Source organism: Pagrus pagrus (assembly GCF_965226575.1).
Source record: "Pagrus pagrus genome assembly, chromosome: 17".
Classification (NCBI taxonomy): domain Eukaryota; kingdom Metazoa; phylum Chordata; class Actinopteri; order Spariformes; family Sparidae; genus Pagrus; species Pagrus pagrus.
The window spans coordinates 6,178,746-6,200,032 of record NC_140201.1 but is presented as its reverse complement, the minus strand read 5'-3'; the positions used below and the strand labels follow the sequence as shown (position 1 = coordinate 6,200,032).

At 43.5% G+C, this 21,287-nt stretch overlaps 1 protein-coding gene across 1 annotated transcript in view; it reads left to right on the top strand.

Moving 5' to 3' along the window:
- nfatc1 (nuclear factor of activated T cells 1) overlaps positions 1-20,975 on the top strand; it is a 48,083-nt gene extending 27,108 nt beyond the window's left edge. Inside the window, exons 8-10 of the mRNA XM_084379617.1 lie at positions 1,921-2,053; positions 6,532-7,116; positions 19,371-20,975. Coding sequence (XP_084235743.1) covers positions 1,921-2,053; positions 6,532-7,116; positions 19,371-19,426 — 774 coding nt within the window. The 3' untranslated portion in view covers positions 19,427-20,975. The remainder of the gene's footprint in view (positions 1-1,920; positions 2,054-6,531; positions 7,117-19,370) is intronic.
- The last annotated feature ends 312 nt before the right edge of the window (positions 20,976-21,287 follow it).

Genomic DNA, 21,287 nt, shown 5'->3' with positions numbered 1-21,287 from the left:
CAGTCTGTGATACGAACACGAGACACACACGCACACACACAGAAGTGGAATCTGACTGTAGATGGTAGATTTTCTCGTGCCAGAGCTGAACCCTCGCGGGGGAAACAGCAGTGTTGTGTTTGAAGCGTGTGGAAAAGGTTTTCAAAAGTTCAACCTTGAACCTGTGGGAGTTTGAGCCTGGCGGCGTGTCCTGCCTTGGCCTGTGACGGAGAGAGAGAGACACAGACACACAGAGAGAGAGAGAGAGAGAGAGAGAGATGTAGTGGTGGGAGTCTGGGAGATAGACGAGGGGATTAGAGGGTGTCTATACGTGAGGCGCTGCACCTGCTCCCTGTGTCGTCCTATTGCAAAACATACACACTCTCTCTCCCACTCACACACACATACAGTGACTTCTGGGACACATCTGTCTGCTTGAATAGACAAAGGGCCTCCCTCCCTCCCATCCTCTCTCCCCTCCTCCCTCCCCTCTCAGCCCAGTCTGCTGGATTGGTCCCATTTCAAACACTGACGCTGCCTTGGCCAGGTTTAACCCCCGCTGCTCCACCACAGACCTCAGACTCAGAATACCTCACCGCCTCCGTCACCTGCACACACACACGCTGACCTTCAGCGAGAGGGAGATGATTTAGTTTTAATTATTTACAATTAGATCCATCAGATTACTCATATAAACGGAGATAAATGGTCTTGAAGCGCTCACTTGAGGAGCCAAAAATGCTCCTTCATGCTCAATTTGTCCCGTTTTTTCCCTCCTCCCTTCCACATGAGAGAAATTAGTTTTGTCAGGTAAAAAACATCTCAGCGCTCAGGCTTTTTAGGCAAATTGACGTCCGTTCAGTCCTCAGTGGGTTGACATGATTTTACGTGCACATAAAACTCTCAAAAGGAACTGAATGATGTCACTGGCGCATGTTTTGGATTAAAAATTAAGCCTGTTTCTTCTCAGAAAGTGTAAATTGACATATTGGACGACCGGCGACACAAATGTTCCTCTGCAACCTGGACTCAATTACAGTTTTAACGCAGTGTAAATTGTGAACCCCTTCCAGAGTTTTTATCAGCTAATTCTCCGGGACAGATGGATGACGGTGAATAAGAGAAGTCGAGACGCCTCATCTGGCTTCACTTGACTTTTACGACTGTAGTGATTTAATATAACGGGTGTCAGCTCTCACCTGTACATGCCGGGGCAGACGCCCTCATAAGCTCAGCTCTGTAGACGGATGACTTCCTCCCTGGCTACTGAGCAGCACCTCAGACATGTATATTCACACATACTGTATGGGGGCTGATATGGCCACAGGTTGAACTCGTGAACCCGGTCGCTCCTGGCCTTCGCCGGTTCTCCCCAGGAGGCATTTCAGAGGAAATAAAATATCTGGACGAAACCCCGAGTTCAGCTTATTCACATCAGCTGAGTTATTCGCTGTGCAAACAACCTTCATGGTCGCTTTGTGGCTCCCTCGTTTGGGATTACTACCAGATTTTCAGATTTTATCCACCGCACAGAAAGACACACACGTCTTCAGGCTAAAGAGTCGAAAGGGATTAAGTGAGGAAACAAACGACAGAGACAAAAAAACTTTTAATTTTTCTGCATCTGAAACAGCAAAGATCGAAAAGGTTAACATGTATTTAACATTCATATTTGGCAAGTACGTGCCAAAGAAGGAGAATAAGCAATGAATAAAACATTTATATTCCTCAGTCAGTCCAGTGTGTTTGCTCATTTTCTACTCAAGGGGCAAATTAAGACAGAGACAGAGCAGACAAACAGAGCATTAAGTAAAAGAATCTGAGCTAGATGACATAACATTCGTGCAAAGTCCAAAAAGGCAATCAAAAAGTCCAAAACATGTGAGAACTTTATACAATACAAGACAATAACCTGGTCATGATCTCTTTGTTTATCTGCAGAACTCCCTCCTCGTTGAGATCCCTCCCTACAGAAACCAAAGACTCTCCACTCCGGTCCACGTCAACTTCTACGTCTGCAACGGCAAGAGGAAAAGAAGCCAGTACCAGCGCTTCACCTACGTCCCCGCCGGCGGTAAAGCTCTCCTCCTCAGATACACTTATGTGCAGGGCCGTCATGGTCCGACCAGCCGGTCTCTTAAAGATGGAGATTTGAGGAGAAAGATAATCCCTTTTAGTGATTCTGATTAAGTGTTAAAATGACACCGTTCAGACAAGACATGGAAAGTAAATAGAAATACTCTTCAGTAGAGTTTGGCTGACAGCAGAGTTATTGTAGTTTTTAATGTTTTTTTTATTTTTATTTCTTTGAAATTTGTATTTTTAGCCCAGTTTAGTTTCAGATTCGTTGGTTTGCACCTTCCATTTAAACTTTTATTGTTTAAAGATATTATATGTGTCAACGCTGCATTAAAATGTCTAAAAACGACGAGACCGTTGTTATAAGTTTTGTTGAGTTGTTTACTCTTATTATCCCAAATGTTTCTATCAATTTTCAAACCAGAGAAACTTCATAAGTTTACTCGACGGTAACGGTGCGTTTCATTAGGTCACTGTTGCTACTTCCTGGAGAGGGAAGTCGGCGAACAAGACTTTAACGAAACTTTAAACATTACCTTTTCTGTAAAACATTTGTGCCTGAGTCACGTCAGATAGATTTTTTAACGGTGTGTTCACTGCCAGTGAAGCGAGTTCGACCGCAGTGTTTATTCGCCCCAAACAGCCAGAACACTTTACTGCACGTTAGCTGTCATGGTTTGAGTTTTTGGTTTTCCCGCCCTGTTTGCTCCTCACCTGGGATCTATCAGTCAATCACACCTGGTGTGTTGAAGTCCTGGTCCTCCGCTCTGTCCTTGTCCGTTCGTCTGTTCAGTTTCTCTGAGACTCTTGTTCTGTTTTATTTTGCCCTCGTGTAACTGTGGTATGTTCCTGGCTTTTGATTCCTGGTTTGTTCTTTGCCTTTTGGTTTTTACTTTGTTTTGTTTTTGTTTCTTGGATTTCTCTGGTTTTGGTTATCTGCCTTTTGCCTGCTTTGTGTTGTTGCTTCATTTTTTTGGATTTTGACTTTTATAGACTTTGGCTTTCAGCTTTGTTTTGTACCTGCCTGCATGTGTGTCTTGCGTTTTGGGTCCAACCGCAACACATGAAATTTGTATTTCTCTGGGTTTGAACATTGTTGGAAACATTTGTGAGTCAGAGCACAACTCAACAAAAGCCTCGTCAACAAAAGTCCTAACATGGATCGGTTACATATTACATCTTCAACTCTAATGTTTTTTCACACCTAGTTTTAGTCAGTTTTGCTCGCCTTCATAATTTCATGAAGCACGTGTCACCAAACTAGGAAAATGCCTCCTGGTTACCTCCGAGCTGTCAGCACATCCTTGTTGCTTATTCTGCCTTTTCTTTCCTCTCCTGTCATCACCGCAGCACTCCACCACTCTCCGTCTGCTCTCTGCCTTTCATATCCAGACTAATTAGAAACATTTTGCCAGCATCTCACATCTGAAGACGAGAACAAACAGTTTGTTTTCCCTCTTGTCTGGTGGTTTTCAAGGGAGGAACAAAGCAACCTTATTATTCCTCCATTGTAAAAAAAAAACAAAAAAAAAACAACACAAAAATCTATAAAATCTGTTCTTTTCCGTACCTGTAGCTTCATGGCTGGATGTGAGGGGTGGGGAGAGGGCATGGGAAAAGCATGTTATTTGAATCGAGAACCTGTTGCCAAGCTAAATATAAACACTGACCCACCAACTGAAAAGTAAAAACCGCTGCTAATTGCGCTCCGGGCTCGCGGAGTGAAAATCCAGTGGGTGGTTCAAAGCTGCGATTCAAATGAAGCGGCCCTGCCCTGAACGTGGGCGACGGAGTGCCCCGCTGTCAAAGTGGAGCATTGTCCTCGAGACCCGGAGAGGGTGAGGGAGGGGAGAGACCGGGGGACAGTGAGTCTGGACAGTGTCTCCTAAAGGGGGAGAGTCTGGGAAGAGCCGGAGGAAGTACTCAGATATCTTCTACTTTTAAGAAGTAGCAGTAATAAATACTCAGTGGTGGGAAGAGTGAGAGTACAGTTACTGTACATTACTGAAATATTACTCAATTACAAGTGAAACTACTGGTATTACAAAAATACTTCAGTAAAAGTGGAAAGCTTTCCTTTCAAACATTAGTTTGTATTAATTACTGTTTATTGCATGATCAAAAACAGGCGTTCAATCAATCGTTCAATATGATTTTAAAAGTAACTAAGTGGATTACATGGTGTAAGACATACTGAAGCACCCATAATTACATTCATTCAGTCATTTGATTAGATGTAATTAGTTACTTCCACCCCTGAAAATACTCTGTTACAAGTGATGCATTTAAATGTTCACTTGTTTAAAAGTACTGTAGCATCAAAATGTATTTAAACCACAAATAACTTTACGTTCCTCCTGGTTCAGTTTTCTGTTTTATGTTGTGTCAGCGCTGTGCTTACGCTCCGGTTTGGTTCAGCCACAAACACCACTCGGTCCGGGTCAGGAGAACATTGAGTTTTGGGCTTTAAATGCCTGTTTGTGTCACCACAAGGCAGAAGATGTCCCAGCTTCTCCTCAAAAATATCAGTTTGCTGTCGGCACAAAGTCAGCTGGAAGTTCTCCCAAGGACTCCTCAAAGCAGCGATTATGTCCAAATTTGCACAACCCGGGTCTGTAACAATTTGTCAGACGTAATGTCGGTGCTGACTACAAACAGAACTCATGACATCATGACAATGTTATCTCGTCTCTTGCTCGGCAGCCGTCTCAGCTGTAACTCCAACACCATCCCATCCACCTCTGGATATGGAAGTCATAAACATGCAATGTGGACGTGATGTGACACGTTTTGCAGAAAAGTCAACACGGTCCGCAGCTTCTGACACGTACGAATGTGAACGTATCCGTGGTTTGCAGGAAAGTTATAAGTCAACATGTTATCCTGACTGACTGTGCTGCGAAATGATCTGAATCTGAATCCATTTCTGGTTTCTTTCCTCCCGTGTGACAGTAAACTGATTATCTTAGGCTTCTGGACAAAACAAGACGTTTGAGGACGTCATCTTGAGCTCTGGGAGACCCTGGTTGACATTTTTCACCATTATTTGACCAAACAAGCTGCAGCCTTTGATTGTAATTTGATTTATTTAACTAAATCTGCAAAGCAACATGTAACTGAAGTTGTCAGAGTACAAAGCACAGTAGAAATATAAAGTAGCAGAAAACTCAAGTAAAAGTGCCTCAAAATTGTACTTCAGTGCTGAGTTACTTTCCACCACGAGTGAACAATATAATCTTTTAAAAAAAAAGGAGAAAGTCAAGAGAAGTTTGTGTTGAAAAAAAGAAAAAGATAAAAGACTCAACTTTTTGGTGAGCTGCAGGTGTTCCCTCAGCTCGCACACAAACAGCAGATTTATTCTGGGAACGGCACACGCGACTGAGTTTCACACTCCGGAAACAAAGGGGTGCACTCTCCTTCTCTTTTGTGGCGACACAAACACTTCTTCTGCTGCTTCTTTCTGTGCATCTGCCCTATCCTTCACACACACGCTTCCTCCAAACGGGCCCAGAATAGGGGCGCATGTGCTATTTTAGTGCTGCGGTTGGTGTAACCATCTCATCGCAGTTCCTCTTTTACAGTTGTTGACAGTGGGAGGCTTCAGCAAGGCATGACGCGTCCTAGTTTCGCTCTTTTGAGCTCTTTATTTAGCCCGGTACACCCTCTAAGATTTTATTCGAGAGGTTTCCCTGAGCAAAAAAGCTAAATTAACAAAGTGCAGAAGAGAGAATAGAACCAGAAGTAGGAGTGATTTCAGGCTCACACTTCATATTTTAATCTAAAACAGCTTCAGCACTAAAAAGCAGCAGGATCAGATCCAGTGCGGTGACGCAGTGATGAAGCTCGGGGTCACAGCCGTGCTGTCGTTCACTTGTAACTGGACTGAAACGCTTGTTATATAAGATTGATGTCGTGTCAGGAGCCGCAGCAGATTGACGGCCCACATTTTAAAAACTCCAACATGTTCTGCGCTGGAATCTGGACGGGTGGCCGGCGACTGAGAACAAGCCTCATTTGAACTCCTCTCCACGATAACCACAATCCTCAAACATCCCGAAAGCCTCCATTTTGTCTCTTTCAGCCTTCACGTCCAGTTAAAGTCTTTGTCTCAATGAGCGAGCAGTAATTTATTTTAAATTACCGAACCCTGCTGAGTACGGAGCTGCTGTTACAGCAACATATTTCATATCGCACATTTAGTGGATATTAGCACCGGAGCAGGGTCCAAAGAAAACAGACGTTTTATTATAGAAGCAGCTGGATGTTTCTCGTGTTGATGAGTCATCCCTTTTTTCCTGCTTTTTGTGAATATTTTCGCCGGGGTGGGAGAGCTCGGGCCCAGACACAGAGCCTCATTGATGAGAGTGTTTGTTTGGCAGCGGGTTTCCTAGCCACAAACCCACTCACTCACTCACACTCGCAGGAAGAAGGTTGAATATGTGTTTACTCATTTTCTTCATCTTCTTCTTTCAGTTCCGACAATAAAGACGGAGCCACATGACGACTACGACGCCCCTCTGGTGTGCAGCCAGCGCAGTCCCAGCCTGTCCTTGCACCCAAAGCCATACTTTCCCCCTCAGGTCATGACCCCGATGATGACCTCTGACCTCAGGCCGTGTGTGGTGGGCGGGGCTTACTCTGTCGGCCAGCAGAGATTGGCAGCCAAGCCGTCCTCGTCGTCTCCGAGCACCAGCCCCAAACTACACGAGCTGTCGCCGCCGCCTTTCTCCAAGTGCCTCCCTGCCGGCCCGGCGGTCCAACAGCCTCCGATCCCCCACGTCTCCATCATCCAGGAGACGCCCGGCCGCTACCAGCCGCCCATCCTCTACCCGCCCAGCAGCGCCTCCTCCTCCCCGACCTCGCAGCCCTCCACCCCGACCGACGCCCCCTTCTCTCCGACCCACTGCATGACTCCAGCGCCGCCGGTCAGCGGCAGCACCAGCCCAGGAGCTCAGCAGCACCCCAAGGGGCCAGAGAGGGGGGATGGCAGCCCCCCGACGCTCGCCGTCAGCATCAAGCAAGAACCACAGGAGCTGGACCAGATGTACCTCGATGATGGTGAGTGAAAAGATTTTTCATTATTATTCAAAGTTATGCTCTACTTTCTAATCCAGTGCACGGAAAAAATTAGAAAGCCAACAGCCCGTCCAACCTCCTGATTAACTAAACAAAAGGGTTTTTATTGCGCTCCAACACATAATGAGCGTAATATATCCGCAGGTGCTGATGGGATATCTGATAAGTATCATGTGAGTCACCGATCACATCGCCAGGAGCTAAAAGTTTTGGCCTTTAGAAGTCAGTTAGGAGCTTTTGTTTTGGAGCAAATCTCCTTATCCAATGTCATTTCAAGGAATAGTTGAATATTTCTGAAAAAAAAACTTTCAATGCTTAAAGTTACAGAGAAGTTTGAAACCATTCGCATAACTTTACGGTATCTCTTTTTGTAGGATGGTGAAGGAATGACCCTAATAACCCTCCTCCTCCTCCTTCTTCTTCTTCTTCTTCATCTGCTTCATCTTCGTCTTCTTCTTCTTCTCCTTCTTCTTCTTCTTCTTCTTCTTCTTCTTCTTCTTCTTCTTCATCTGCTTCATCTTCGGCTTCTTCTTCTTCTTCTTCTTCTTCTTCATCTGCTTCATCTTCGGCTTCTTCTTCTTCATCTGCTTCTTCTTCTTCTTCTTCTTCTTCTTCTTCTTCTTCTTCTTCCCCAATCATCACTCCTCATGCCCAAACCTAACCAATGAGTACTAGCCAATCAGAGGCAGAGTAGGGCGTGTCATTCCTTCACCATCCCTGGACAGCCAGGAGCTGGTTGTCTTGCCTGAGCGTAAAGACTGGAAACAGGGACAAAGATTTAGCCCGTCTCTGAACAAAGGTGAGAAAGTCTGCCGACCAGCACATCTAAACCTCCTCAATATATTATATCTGTTTAACCTGTATTGAAGTGTAAAAATGACACATGCTTCACTATTTTGCGTATTTGCTAAATCTTACTGGGTGTCAAGCAATTTCTCGATGCAGGACCTACAAGATTTTAGAGATAAAAACAGTATACACACGCCTTCTTTATCTTTTTTAAACAAACAATAATCAGCTGGACTTACCACAGTGTACAATCTCTGAAGTGGCAGGGATGCAGGAAGTCAGTCACGGTTGGAGGTGCTGAGGGATCAGTCTATATGATGACGTCATCGTAAGTGGCGCACGACTTTTGTGTTTTTGTATTAATTTGAATGGCCAGGATAACTTCTATCTAGTACTTATTAACAATAATTTACAACAGTTTGAGAACATTTTGCATCATCAGACCAAAGCAGCTGCATCAACCACAGTCAACAACAGCAGGTAGATGAAGAGGGAGGGGAATTCACCAGACTCCCTTTAAAAATTGCTCAATTTTATGAGTTGTTGCATTAGGAGAAACTTTCTAAACTTGCGAAACACTGGCAATGAAAAATTCTTAGTCATTTGTGCCTTCTTGTTAATTCGGCTAATGTTATACATTAAGTTTATTCTTTTGTTGTGTATAAAACATCATGTTTAATGAGAGATGCGATCGCTAGAGGTCAGTCGAGATGCCTGTTGCCTGGTATGAACTGAAGAGGAGTTCCCTTGTGATGGGATCACCAAAAACACATGTGAATACCAGAGATAAACAGCCTCATAGTGTGGAACTGACCCACACCCATCCCCTGACCCTTGACCCTCCCAAGGAGTATTATATGGTATTGCACATAGTGTAAGTTACATACAGGATTTGATTTAGTTTAGCTTGTCAGAAGGGAGGTTAATGAGTGCCAGATCTTTGCACAGTGTTTTTTAAGAATACATCTGATTCTCTCTAAATGCAACTCAGTTAGCCAGTCAGAGGTTTACAGAAGGCATTTCCTTCTTTCTTCCAAAGTAGAAGAATGAGTGTCTTAGCAGTGAGAAGCCCATAAGATAAAAGTCTCCTGAGCCTGTCCGACTGGATCAGATTGAATCTCAACCACCAGTTTCTCTCTGCAAATTGAGACATAACTGTGTGATCAGGTTGTTTCTGTTGAGTCACATTTATTAGAGTATAGTGAGATTTTGGGGGGAATACTCTGTGTAATTGTGTCTTTGAATGGATATATCAGTGTCCTAGATATCCTCTGTTCGTTAAGTTTTATTCTTATAAAAGTATTCAGCACAGAGATAGTGAACCTCTTCAGCGGGTGTTTCTGTTGCGCAGCATGCAGACTTGTCTATATTGTGAAACTGCGATGTTTGTGTCAGTTGCAGGCCACTGAAGGAGGAGTAGGAGTGATGACTGTGTAGAAAGGTCTTACTCGAACAGAGGCTGATAAAAAACCCGCATTTCTTTAATATCTCTGTACAAATTCTTTCACTTTTCGTGCCGCCTCTGTCCATCTCTGTCAGCTTTCTTCGTCGTCTATCTTCTAAGAAACCCGGTGGTCTACCGTTTGATATACACGGTTGTAAACCCCGAACGAGACTGATGTAATGAATACAGTTTTGGTGACCCACTTTATTTATCTCAGAGAGAGCAGGGTTTTAGGAGCACAAACTTTATGATCTCACTGCTCAGGCCCTCTGCGCTCACCACTGAGGTTCAGGGCCGTGCGCTCTGAGCTTTGCGGTGATTCGAAATAAATTGGATAAATGATCTTCCTCGAGGCAAAAAGAAACAGCCCTCCACTAGATGAAGAAACACTAACCAGCAGCTATCAGTGGACGGAGCAGCGGGCTTTGATCCGTCACCAGAGACCCCGCTGGATCGTCTGGCCGAGCTTCCTGAGACGCTGTTGTTGCGCCGCAGACTGCGGGACTCAGACCGTTCCCATGCCACTTCCTCTCAACAGTCTGGGTAAATACATTAACACTTGTTAACCCTGTCTGCGGGGAGATTTGGCCGGCCGCAGCTAAAGATTTGATTTGTAATTATGCTCTCAGTGGTGCCACCGCTGCTCGTGTCTCTTTCAAACCAGGTGTAGTTAAAAGTACGCCACCGTAACCATAATGGATATTTCTGAGGAGCTGGGCCTCCAATTACACTTGTTTTCACTGGCGGATTGAAGGAGATTTTTTCGAAAGCATTCCAGACTTAATGTGGCTTCTCACTTCATTAAAACCGTTGGCAGAGTTTGATACGACTTTTCTGCTTTACGGCCTCGCTCAGGTGTGGTGTTACTGTAATTTCATGTCGGCCGAGCTCGTTAAAACACAAACGACGACATCTGAGACTTTTAGGGAGCCGAGACACTGACTGTCATTACAGGCGGTGAAGGAATGTAACTAAGTACATTAACTCATTTTGCAGGACAAATAAAGGAATTCTGACTCTGATCTGATTTTTAGGTACTTGTACTTCCACAACACTTCACTTTTACTCCTCTACATTAATTTGATGGTGATTGGTTCGCTAGTTTGCAGGTTGGTTGGTTGGTTGGTTGGTTGGTTTGTCAGCATGATTACACAAAAAATACTGAAGAGATTTCCAAGAAACTTGGACGGAGGATGGGCAGTGTGTTTCTGGGTACTGGACCTCACTGATTGCCGTACAAAAACACAAATTTATAACTTTATTCACTGATTTTTGTGAAACTGTAACAGAAACACGTTGCTGGAGTCCAAAATCAGTGACCTCTGAATGTAGACATGTCGTAAAATGGTCAGAAAGTAATTTAAATTTCAGCTTGACTTATTTAAACATGAATCTTTAACTGCACTTCTAAATGAAGCGACAGTCAGGTGTTTTTCATCTCCCAGCTGAACTGTGTTGTTGCTCTTTCATCTGTAATCAGAGCTGATATCTGTTCCCTGTTTGTTCAGCCCTCTCATATTCGTCAGGATCCCCCCGCTCTGTTACACATTTTTTCACACCGTCCCCCGAGAGGTCACAAACATGTCTGCTCACGGAAAGTCTGAATCGTGCCGTCTGGCCCCGAGCCGGAGCTCGAGGCTGCAGGGTGCACGGTTTGAACTCCACCGCTGCCGAGGCTGAGGGAGATGGAGGCCGGCCACGCTGCCATAAAACTTGCTGACTGGAGAGGTTTGCATGCTTCCCTTTGGCTCCGAGAGAGTCTGGAAGAGGTGGCCAAAGCCATACGTTATGCTGCACAGTAGTGTGCCGAAGACTTTTGTCAGCGGTGAGGTAACATGAGCAAAACATGTGCATTTTGAAGTCAGATCAGAGCCAAATAACATTACGAAATGCTTTTTTATGGCGTGTTGTGGCCTTGTTAGATGTCAGAGCAGCACAATTGACGACCAGAGACTTCAGATGATCATAGGAAAAGAATTTGAGAGTGAACTCGACTCCGTCTGATTCTAACAGTAAATCCACTTTCTGCTTCAAATCATTTGCATCCACAGTTGAAGAAAGAAGCAAAATTTATCTGTAGTTTTACAAAGAATTTTCACCTGACTGTACACGTGTCACGTTTAAGGTTCCTATGAATTATCAGCTATTAATTTCATTAATTTATGTTTACAGGAGGAATATATCTTTGGTTTATCACATATTCATCAACATCCACATCTGCTTTGTATCATTTTTCGCCAGTTACAGTTATTGGTGCATTTCTAAAGACAATGAGTGGCCGGAAAAAGAAAGGAGCAACAGTATGATGTAATGAAATGTAAGAGCCCCGCAATTAAAAATGATCTTTGCTTTCCTTCTACTCTCCTACTTGAGGTATTGGTGTGGGATTTTTTTGGCTGTGTCATAGTGGAGTCATTGCAAAATGCCTTCTTAGATTTTGATTTGATGGAGCAGAAATATTAGAATACAATACAACAACAAAAATAAAAACACAGTCTGATCAATGACCGTATAATTTCATTTAATTTATTTTACTGAGACAATAAAGATAAACACTGTAACATAAGGAGAGCAATGCAACATATATACATAGTGCACATCTACTGTAGCTAAAACACTAAACACTAAAGTTGAAAAACAAAAAAGCAGCATTTGAACAAACTCTGCTCATAAAACTGTAACAATTATTCTGTGTTTATTAAATATGAATCATGATTATTTTGCTGCATACGTTACTCGTTTGTTTAGCTATAATCTGAGAAAGCTCCTTCCCAGTTTGCCATTTTCAAAATGGAGGCCAGGGAGGGATTCACATCAAGCCATGGATGTGGGAACTAAGGGTGCTGAGCACTGCAGCACCCCCTAAAACGAGGCTGTAACATTATGCTGAATTTACAAGAAGGCCCACATAATTAAGAATTTGTCTGAAACGACACTTCATAAAGTTTATAAAGTTGCTCCTAACTCAACGAGGCACAAAATTTAACGATTTTATAAGGGAGTCTGGTAAATGTCTCTCCCTCTTCATCTCTTGCTGTTGTTGACTGTGGTTGATGTGGCTGTTTTTTGACCGATAATATGTTGATGTTCAAGTTTGCCATCTGCTGTAAAACAAACTGCAAAAAACACTCTCAGATTGTTGTAAATTATTCCAAATAACCATCAGATACACGCTATCCTGGACGTCCAAACGAACGCACCATTTACTATGACATCATTATACAGACTGACCCCTCAGTGCCTCCAGCTGAGACCAACTTTCTCCGTCCCTGCATCAAGCCCCCAGGAAGAGTGCCAGGTAGTGGTCAAACCATGTAATTAAACCTCCATGTGACGCACTGTGGCCCTTTTTTTTTTTTCCCCAGAAACGTACATTGCGAAAGAAGCGGCTATGATGATGAATGACTAATTTCACCATCAGAATTTGAGCCATTCATTCTGATAAAATTGGGAAAGTCTCGAAGAACCGCACAATGAAACATTTCATCTCCGGCTGAACCAGAACTCGAGGCAGAAGTCTCTACAGTGTGAACGGGGCTCCGTCTCTGAAGCTACATCCAGATTTCCCTCGCACTAACACGCACGTGTGGACTAACAAAAGAGCGTGCCGTCATTACTCCACCGTGTCTTCACAAAGCAAATAGTTGTTTGCCGGTATATATATATTTTTTCCATCAAGATCCATTATTATATAATTCCTATACCCTGAGAACTTAACGAAAATGTTGAAAACACCCTTTCTTGTAATGATTAAGAAAGTGAGAAGAGAAATCCTGGAATAGTTAATGAGGTCTATTCTGGGCCGAGACTCATCCAGCAAGTTTCATGGAAATCTGTTCAGTAGTTTTTGCTGACAAACCAACCAACCGACATGTACACAGTACGTCCTGCGTGTATATTTATCGTTCGTGACTGTGTATGTATACAGTTCGACTGAATAGAAAATCGATTGTTTTACCGTTCTGACGTTTCCCTTTTCATTGTTTCTCGCTGTAGAAAAGTACATTGTGGTGATATTTTGCTGACATCTTCTCTCCTTCTATTATTCTGTTTTCCTCCGGCCTACAGAGCTCTATTATCCAGACATTTTTCTTTTTAAATAATACCTGGGTTAAAAGAGAAATTGGCAGAGTCTGTGGTGAACTACAGACCCGCGCTGAGGGACTGACTTGCAGTAACCCAGTAGGAGCCTCATTATGTGGGCCAAGAACATCTCGTGGCTTGTGGCCTGGACTTGACGTGGCAGTAAACGGTGGAGGAGGGGGTGTCATTGTCTGAGCTCTGGTCCCTCAGCTGATTTATTCCCAGCGTTCGGAGAGAGGATTGTTGAATATCTCGCCGGCTGATCGTGTTATTACAGGCCGGACAATGTCGACGCGCTTCGGCCCTTAATGAGGCAAACAGGGCTGTCCTGCTAATTGTTTGGGAGTTCCTCGTCTGTTTGGGGTTTCCTGGTCGGAGAGCCGGGCTGTATCAGTCTGCTCCAGCTGCTGTGGACCTCCATGGGACAGGAAACCGGTTCCTGGATTACATCATATCCAACCACACCTTCCCTGCTGCTGAATAACTCAAGTTAACTCAATAACACTGCAGCGCGTTGTGCAATGAGGTTAATTAGAGTATGCTGTCATATATTTGACCACAAGTAATGTCTTTTCATTCGGTCTTCATTGTTTTATGAGCAAATTCTGGACCTTGGACGAAGCAGCTGAAGTCCATGTAGTGGCACGATATCAAATTTCAGTTTTTCTGAGCACTTTAAGGAATTTATGTCCAGTTCTTGACCTTGGAAACAGCAGGTAAAGAAACAGTTTCACCATTAGGTCCATTGAGTGGCTGTTCCTGAGCTGTCGATCGTATTGATAATGAACTTTGAACCTCAACTTTCGAGCCAACATGGATGAGAATGATGGCTTATTAGGGCCATTTTAGGCTACATAATAATAATAATGATAATGTAGCGGGGGTAAAATGGGAATATTTTGCAAGAAATAACTTTTCTGCTATTAAAGTGTTACATTTATGTAGAAAACTCACAGATTTGCAAGAACAAAACTCGATTATTCTCTGAGATTATGAGGTTGTAAATTGCACACAAAAAACTCACTCTTAACTTTAAACACAAATTTATGAGAAATAAAAACTTCCCCTCAATTTACGATAACAAACCTCAGGCATGTTTAGATAAAAGCCGCTGTCCGCCTGTCTGAAGCGTCTCTACCTCTCGAATCGATGTGACCGGAGAACACGCGACACAGATGTCACGCTGGTGCCGGGCCTATTTTTAGGACTTTGTTGTAAACACACTTAGTGATCAATAGATTGACTTTCTTTTTCAATTAGACCCTCCGCATCAAATGTGACGGCCCTGTGAAAAGTGGGCCATGGCAACCGGCGGATAAACAGTAAACGTTGTGGCCCTCAGCGGGGCAAAAGATAAAGTTTAACTGCCCGGCCTTCGTGTGTTTTATAACATAATAAACTACTGAATTCTGTCTTTATACACTTTTATTATTTTGTAAAAGCTATTCCACCACATGTGGCGCACGGTGATGTGTAAGGAAAAAATATCTGAACGCCGTAACTCATCCGTGATTTTTGAGAGTTGCCGGACAGGTGATGACACGATGTGGAGGTCTGACAAGGTCTTCATGTCCTAAAGTTACAGCCGGCGTCCAGAGAAGTCGGTGTAATAACTTCCTCTCGAGGCCTGAGCTCAAAGATTATATCCTTCCACCTCCAGATGTTGAGAAGGTCAAAGCCAGATCAAATAGAGGAGAGGAGGTCGGTCAGTTCAGTCTGGGCCGGGAGAGAGCGCACATGGAGACTGTAGGAGGGTGGAGATGAGGTCGGAGTGTTTATTTCTCCTGGTTCAAGTATGTCTTTTGGTAATATTCTCCCATTCACATGGCTGCTCAACATCTTGCTTGCTGTACACACAGAAAAGTAGGCCAGTGTAATCTGACTGTTACCATTACAGAGATACTAATCCTGATGAAGGTGAAGTCTGTGGAGGTTTATTTCAATCAAGTCCAGCCTCATTTGTGGAGCAGATTCCTCTTGTCTGCACTCCGGATGAATACTGAACAGGTGATTTAGCCATAATGTGTAAAGCAGCTGGAATCAAGGTCAAAACCAGCGTCATCGTTTAACCCATTACCTATAAAACACAAATACAGAGAGCACGTTTTTAGGTTTAATTTTCTACCATTCAAGCCGTCGCTGTCCAACGATCGTAAAAACTTTCATGTTGAACCACAGGAAGATCTTTAGACGTCTGTAACTGAGGTTTAAAAGATGTCTAAAAATCTCTGTTTTTGCTCAACATTTTCAACTTTGTAGCGCTGTATCTCCGTCTGCACATGGTGTTTTATTTTGAAAACCGACCGGGCTCTATGCCGTTACTGTGTCCGACTTCCTGCCTGGCTCGATCTGCTCGACGCAGCTTGACGAAGCTCCTGTCCTCCTTTGACAAACACAGACTGGGCGTGTATTGTCAGAGCAGAGCGCCGCCCCTGGGCCGTTCTGAAACACGTTTCAAGCATTGTCTAGAGCGGCCGTGATGAACTGTGAGACTGTGTCGTGTCAGGATCGCAATGCAGATGTGCCCGGTGGAGTCTGGTTACCCGATTCTGTCGCCACAAACACAGCTGGAAGTTGTCATAGCTTTTGGTTTCACAGTTACAAATGTTGAAACGTAGTCTTCACCAGGGGTCTCCGCTTTAATATATCCAGTGGTTTTGTGCTTACACATTCCTAAATGCCGTCTTGAAACCCCATCTTCTGCTTGGCAGCCGCGTCGCCTTAATTTCAGGGGCTTCAGAGCTGATGACATGCTCTGGGTCATGTGGTCAGGCTTTATAAAGCTTCACCCAGGACAATTCAAGGCGTTATACAACTGTTTTCTCAAGCTGAGTAGTCCTCCTCATGAAGCGTAAACTGACCTTAACGTGAAAATTGTCGGAGTGTCCCTTTAAGAATAAAACTTGAACGCGGCTGATGAGTTTATCCTTTTTTGGCCATCTGCTGCAGCAAGACAAAGTGATTTAGATCCCCTGAATATAAATGTCTCTGCTGTCTTGACAAGCATCTTCCGCGGTGCCAAGACGTATCGCTGTGAATCATCTCACCCTGTCCTCACGGTCACATAATAGCTTCAGTGTGTCCGTGTGTTTCTGTGACACGCTCATGCGAGATCTGCTGTTGTGTAGCTATCAAACCTCTCTGGAGATCTTCATGTTCTTTATTAATGGCAGTCAATCAGCGAGCCAAACACGCTCCCCTCACGTCTAGACGAGTAACGCTCTTTGTAATTGTAAACAGATCCAGTCAGTATTGAGGTCACTTGTTGTTGAGTTCCTCCTCAGTTGTATTTCTGCTACTTTAAGGTGATTATGACACACTTCTTTGTTTTGTTTTTTTTTTGCCATGGCAGCCTCCTGCACACTCCTGCACGTACACCCCCACGTGTGCACGTCATCTCCCTCGCGATAGGAAGTGAGCCGCATTTCTGGTAGGAAGCGACTGTGCCACCGCTGGGTCACAGAGGGAAAGGCCGCTCCGCTGCCTTCGATGAAAATAAACGATTAGACAAAAAAAAAAAAGTCATTGCATTGTGTCGAGGGGGGGATCTCAGGTTTCAAGCCTGCTTTTCCAGCATCCAGTCAGTCAAAGGGAATTCCTCCCTCGGTCCCGCTGGCTCTGTTTCTCAGGGGCTGGATCCAGGGGTGTTCCCCCTTCCCCTCGAACATTTCTCATCCCTGTGAGAGCTGAGAGAGGGGCCTGATCCTGAACCTCCTGGAGGCTGATTTAAGAAGTGAGAAGCTGATTAAATGAGTTCACAGATAAGAAGCTGATGAAAAATGAAGGGTCTCAGTCTCCCTTACTGAGTTCAGAATATGACTGATTTGTCCTTTTTCTCTGTTATCACTACTCTGGTGTCTCCATATTTTCTGTTTTAGCTTTACTCAGTCTGCTGTGTATCACCCCCCCCCACCCCTCCGTCAGCCAAAGAACACAGCTGATAAAAACAGATAAACAAGCGCACCTGGATCCTTCAGAGACAGCAGGAGGTTGCATCATCTCTCCTGATAAAGAAACAGGAGGTCTGGGGATCTCAGATCTCAGTGATTCTATTAGGTCGACTCAGAGGAAATCACAGAGAGCTCGGAGGGTTGTACTCACTGGGGACGAAGACGGCACATTAAAGCTGCACGATGCATTTGTTTAATTTAAGAATAGAAATGAAACTAAAGGTGCCACTGATGGTTCTGCAGTTTCCTCTTCCTTTTGCTATTTTTGGTTCACTCTCACTTTCATCAGCAGCTATTTTCAACCCAAAATATCTCTGATAACCTGCGAACACACGGATGACAACCAGCCAACCGGTGAACTCAGTGAAGCATTTAGCGACTAGAGGGCCAGATGTTTGTCTCAGAGAACTGAAAGGAGAGTGAATATTGGACTCTTTGTTTCTGCTCGATGTGTAAATTAGCAGCTGTTTGCTAACATTTGAAAGTGCTGTATCTACTTTGTACTGTTATGTTGTGTTCAAAGGTTGTTGCACCTTCAGAAAAATCACTTTATGCAAGTTTAAACTACTTCTACCGACTGAAAACTGGTTTTAGATGTTAGAGGAGCTCAACAATTTTTAGTAAGTTACATGCATTAATCACTTTATTGGCCATATGTGAGCGGATCTTAGGGTTGTCTGTCCGGGTTGCCTATACAAGCCAATTTGTTTGTTTAAAGCTGCTCGATTGTGGATTTCTTTGTGACGGGCTCGGGTCAGATTTTTTGCAACAGTCCAAAGGATGTGACTTTAAGCCCGTTCTCGAGTGTCTCGTCTCGGTGCCTCTCACTGCTCCGCTAACAGAGAGAAACAGTAGCTAATACTAAACACATTCTGGCTTAGCTAACAGTTACATGACGGATCAGTCGACTAAGGCCAAAGACATGCTTTCTTCTGAACTAAACATTTGCATAGACAACCAGCTGCATCGTGTTAACATACAAGACGGCACACGTTAGCTTGTTGTCCCTGCTGCTACTGACCCCTGACCCTGTCACCTCCCACATACTGACCTCCTCCCATTTACCTGCATATCTGATCTTGCGTACGCATAGCGGTAATTTCTGAGGGCGTGCACTGCTGACGACCCGGACGTACACAGGAAACGAGAGCCTGTGTACCTGAAGTGGTCGTTAAAATCATAATGTATCTTCGACCTAAAGAGATGATTGAAACAGTCACATCATCGCTCCACACAGATCTGATGTGACCTTCCTCACATGACAAAATACAACAATGTCATATTTCTGTGTTGTTTCCTACCTTGTTCTGTGCCATTTGAGGTTTGACCATAGATGTCCTACATAACTAAATACTGGACACAACGATGGCGCCTAGTCAGTTCACTGAGAATGACTCGAGAAAAGTTTTGCCAATATAAACCAACATGTGTCATAATGGACCTTTTCTGCAGCTCAAGGTGTCCTGTCACTTCTACAGATGTCTCTTTCATAGTGGTGCTCTGTGGGGAAAATGATTTTGGGGCTTTGGTTGAATTTTTTGCAGGATTGGAAGCGAGGTCGAGTGGCACTGTGGTATTATACATTCATGGGTTTGGCTGGCGCTCTCTTAATTACATCATCTCCTTGCGCCCTCCTCTGCAGTGGCATAATGTTTTTCTGGAGAATTGGCGCCACCTACTGCTTGTCTCGATCGACCAATCCCCTGATAATCGCATAACGGTCGTAGATGGAAACTTTGAGATTGAAATTTGGTTAAAGTTTGACCTGGCTAGTGTCCTGGTTGACAACTCACTGCCTTCAGAAAAATCTGAAATCTGATGTCAGAAACCAAAACTGTTCAAATGTTCATGTACGATCACTGATCACGGGATATAACTCGACACACGTGTGCATGCAGACACTCAGTACGATGGCTTATAAAATAGCGTCTGACATACTGACCGTCCTTTTCTCTCTTTTTCCTCTGCAGTCAATGAGATCATCAGGAACGACCTGTCAAGCATCTCCGTCCACAGCCATGCGTAGCTTCCCGCCAACGCCAGAACTGACACAGGAAACACAAATAAAGGGAAACACCGAACACGAAGCTGACGTTCTGCTTCACATGCTCGGACTACAGCATGCAGGAAGCAGGAAGAGGAAATGCGAGGAGAACAAGTGTAAATTTTTTGTCCAGACGACCAGGGTCCAACACGTGCCTTGTTTTTTCATATATTAAATGCCTTTACATGGAAATTATCCACGGATACATCACATGACTGACTTTTTTAACTGTAAACATGTAGCAACCAAACTTGCCGTCCCTCCCCCCAGACCCCAAAGACAAAGTATGCTTTTAGAGGACCAAAAATTGTTTTTTTTTAATATGTCTTTTTTGCTGCAGTTTGTAAATGATTCAGTGCCTATGAGTTGTGTCATTTGTATATACAGTATCTGTTCAGTTTGCATATCTGGCTTTACAGAGAGACGGTCGAGAAGAAGAAGAAGAAGAAGTGCCTTTTTTAACTGGAAACAGAAACATGCGGCTTCGAATGTTCAACCTCAAAATTCAAAATTGAGAGAGATCATGTTACTTTTGCTTGATACTGCCTATGGTCACACCAGAGCAGGTGAGGCTTTAACGACAAAAAACCTGAGTGTAATTAATCGATCAGGGACGTGTTTTGTTTTCATGAGTTCAAAATGTTTCATTTGTAATTTCTTCTGTCAAACGTTGCATAGTCTCACTTTAACTCACATTTGGTCATTATGTCTTTTTGGGGCATTTATTTGTGCAAATTAAGTTACGATTAATAAAACTTCTGTATTCACAACCCATGAATAAGCACTTAACCACTAACCCTGTGGTGTCACTTGCAGTTAACTGTAAGTTGAAGTCATGAAACGATGACTCAACTTTCCAGATGAAGATGAAGCTGCCCAAACCTCATTGGCAGTCCTGATGTATTTAAGCGCTGTCACAGTACAAAAAACTGTGTAGTTACAGATTAATGAGTCCTTTTTTAAGATAAAATAACAAAGCCTTTATACTGACTTGAAACTAACATGAACTTTGCAGTGAACTGTTGGCTGCAGGTTTGACTCTTATCAAAGAAATCATCTCAGTTTGGACAGACTTGACTTTTCCCTGGAAGCTATGCAACGTGCAGGTTCGTCTCTCGAAGAATGTAAACTGTTGAAACTGAGAACGTCTCTAATCCAAAGAAAACTTAACGACGGTGAACAGCAATACAAATATATAAAAAAAAACCTTTATTGTTTTTGTATTTTCATATTTATTCTCCTAGCATGTGCTCCGTTTATTCATGTTTATCACACAGCTTCTTTACATGCTAACCTACATACCGTGGTTTTATCTGCTCGTCTGTCCGCGCTCTTATAGCAGAACCGAACACACGTGTTCCCTCTTTTATATGTATTTATGAGTCTTAATCGTTGTAACTGAAGGGCATGAGAGAGGCCGTACTGAAATGTTTACCGAGGAGGTTTTTTCGTTAGTCTACAATTCATAATTCTGCTTTGTGACCTATTTTGTGTATTTGTCAATAAAAAGCCTTCATCTCTTTCATCTGAATGATCGTTGTCTGACTGTAGACAGGACTTGAAGTCAGTCAGTCGGTGCTGTTCGTGTCAGATTGGATTAGTGTGGACAAACAGCATCGGTAAAAACACGTTTAAGACGTTTTTCTTGTGTACGGGTTTCTTCTTGCTTTTCCCAGAACTGTTCTTCAGACAAAGTTACAGCTCCAGTTGGTGCCGATGGTTAAATATCACATACAAAGTGAGCACAAAATTCAGCTCACTGCTTTTCTTTAATACAGAAATAAATGGAAACCAACGGCTGAATGGAGCATTACTGCAGTAAAATATACTTGCCACCCAACAA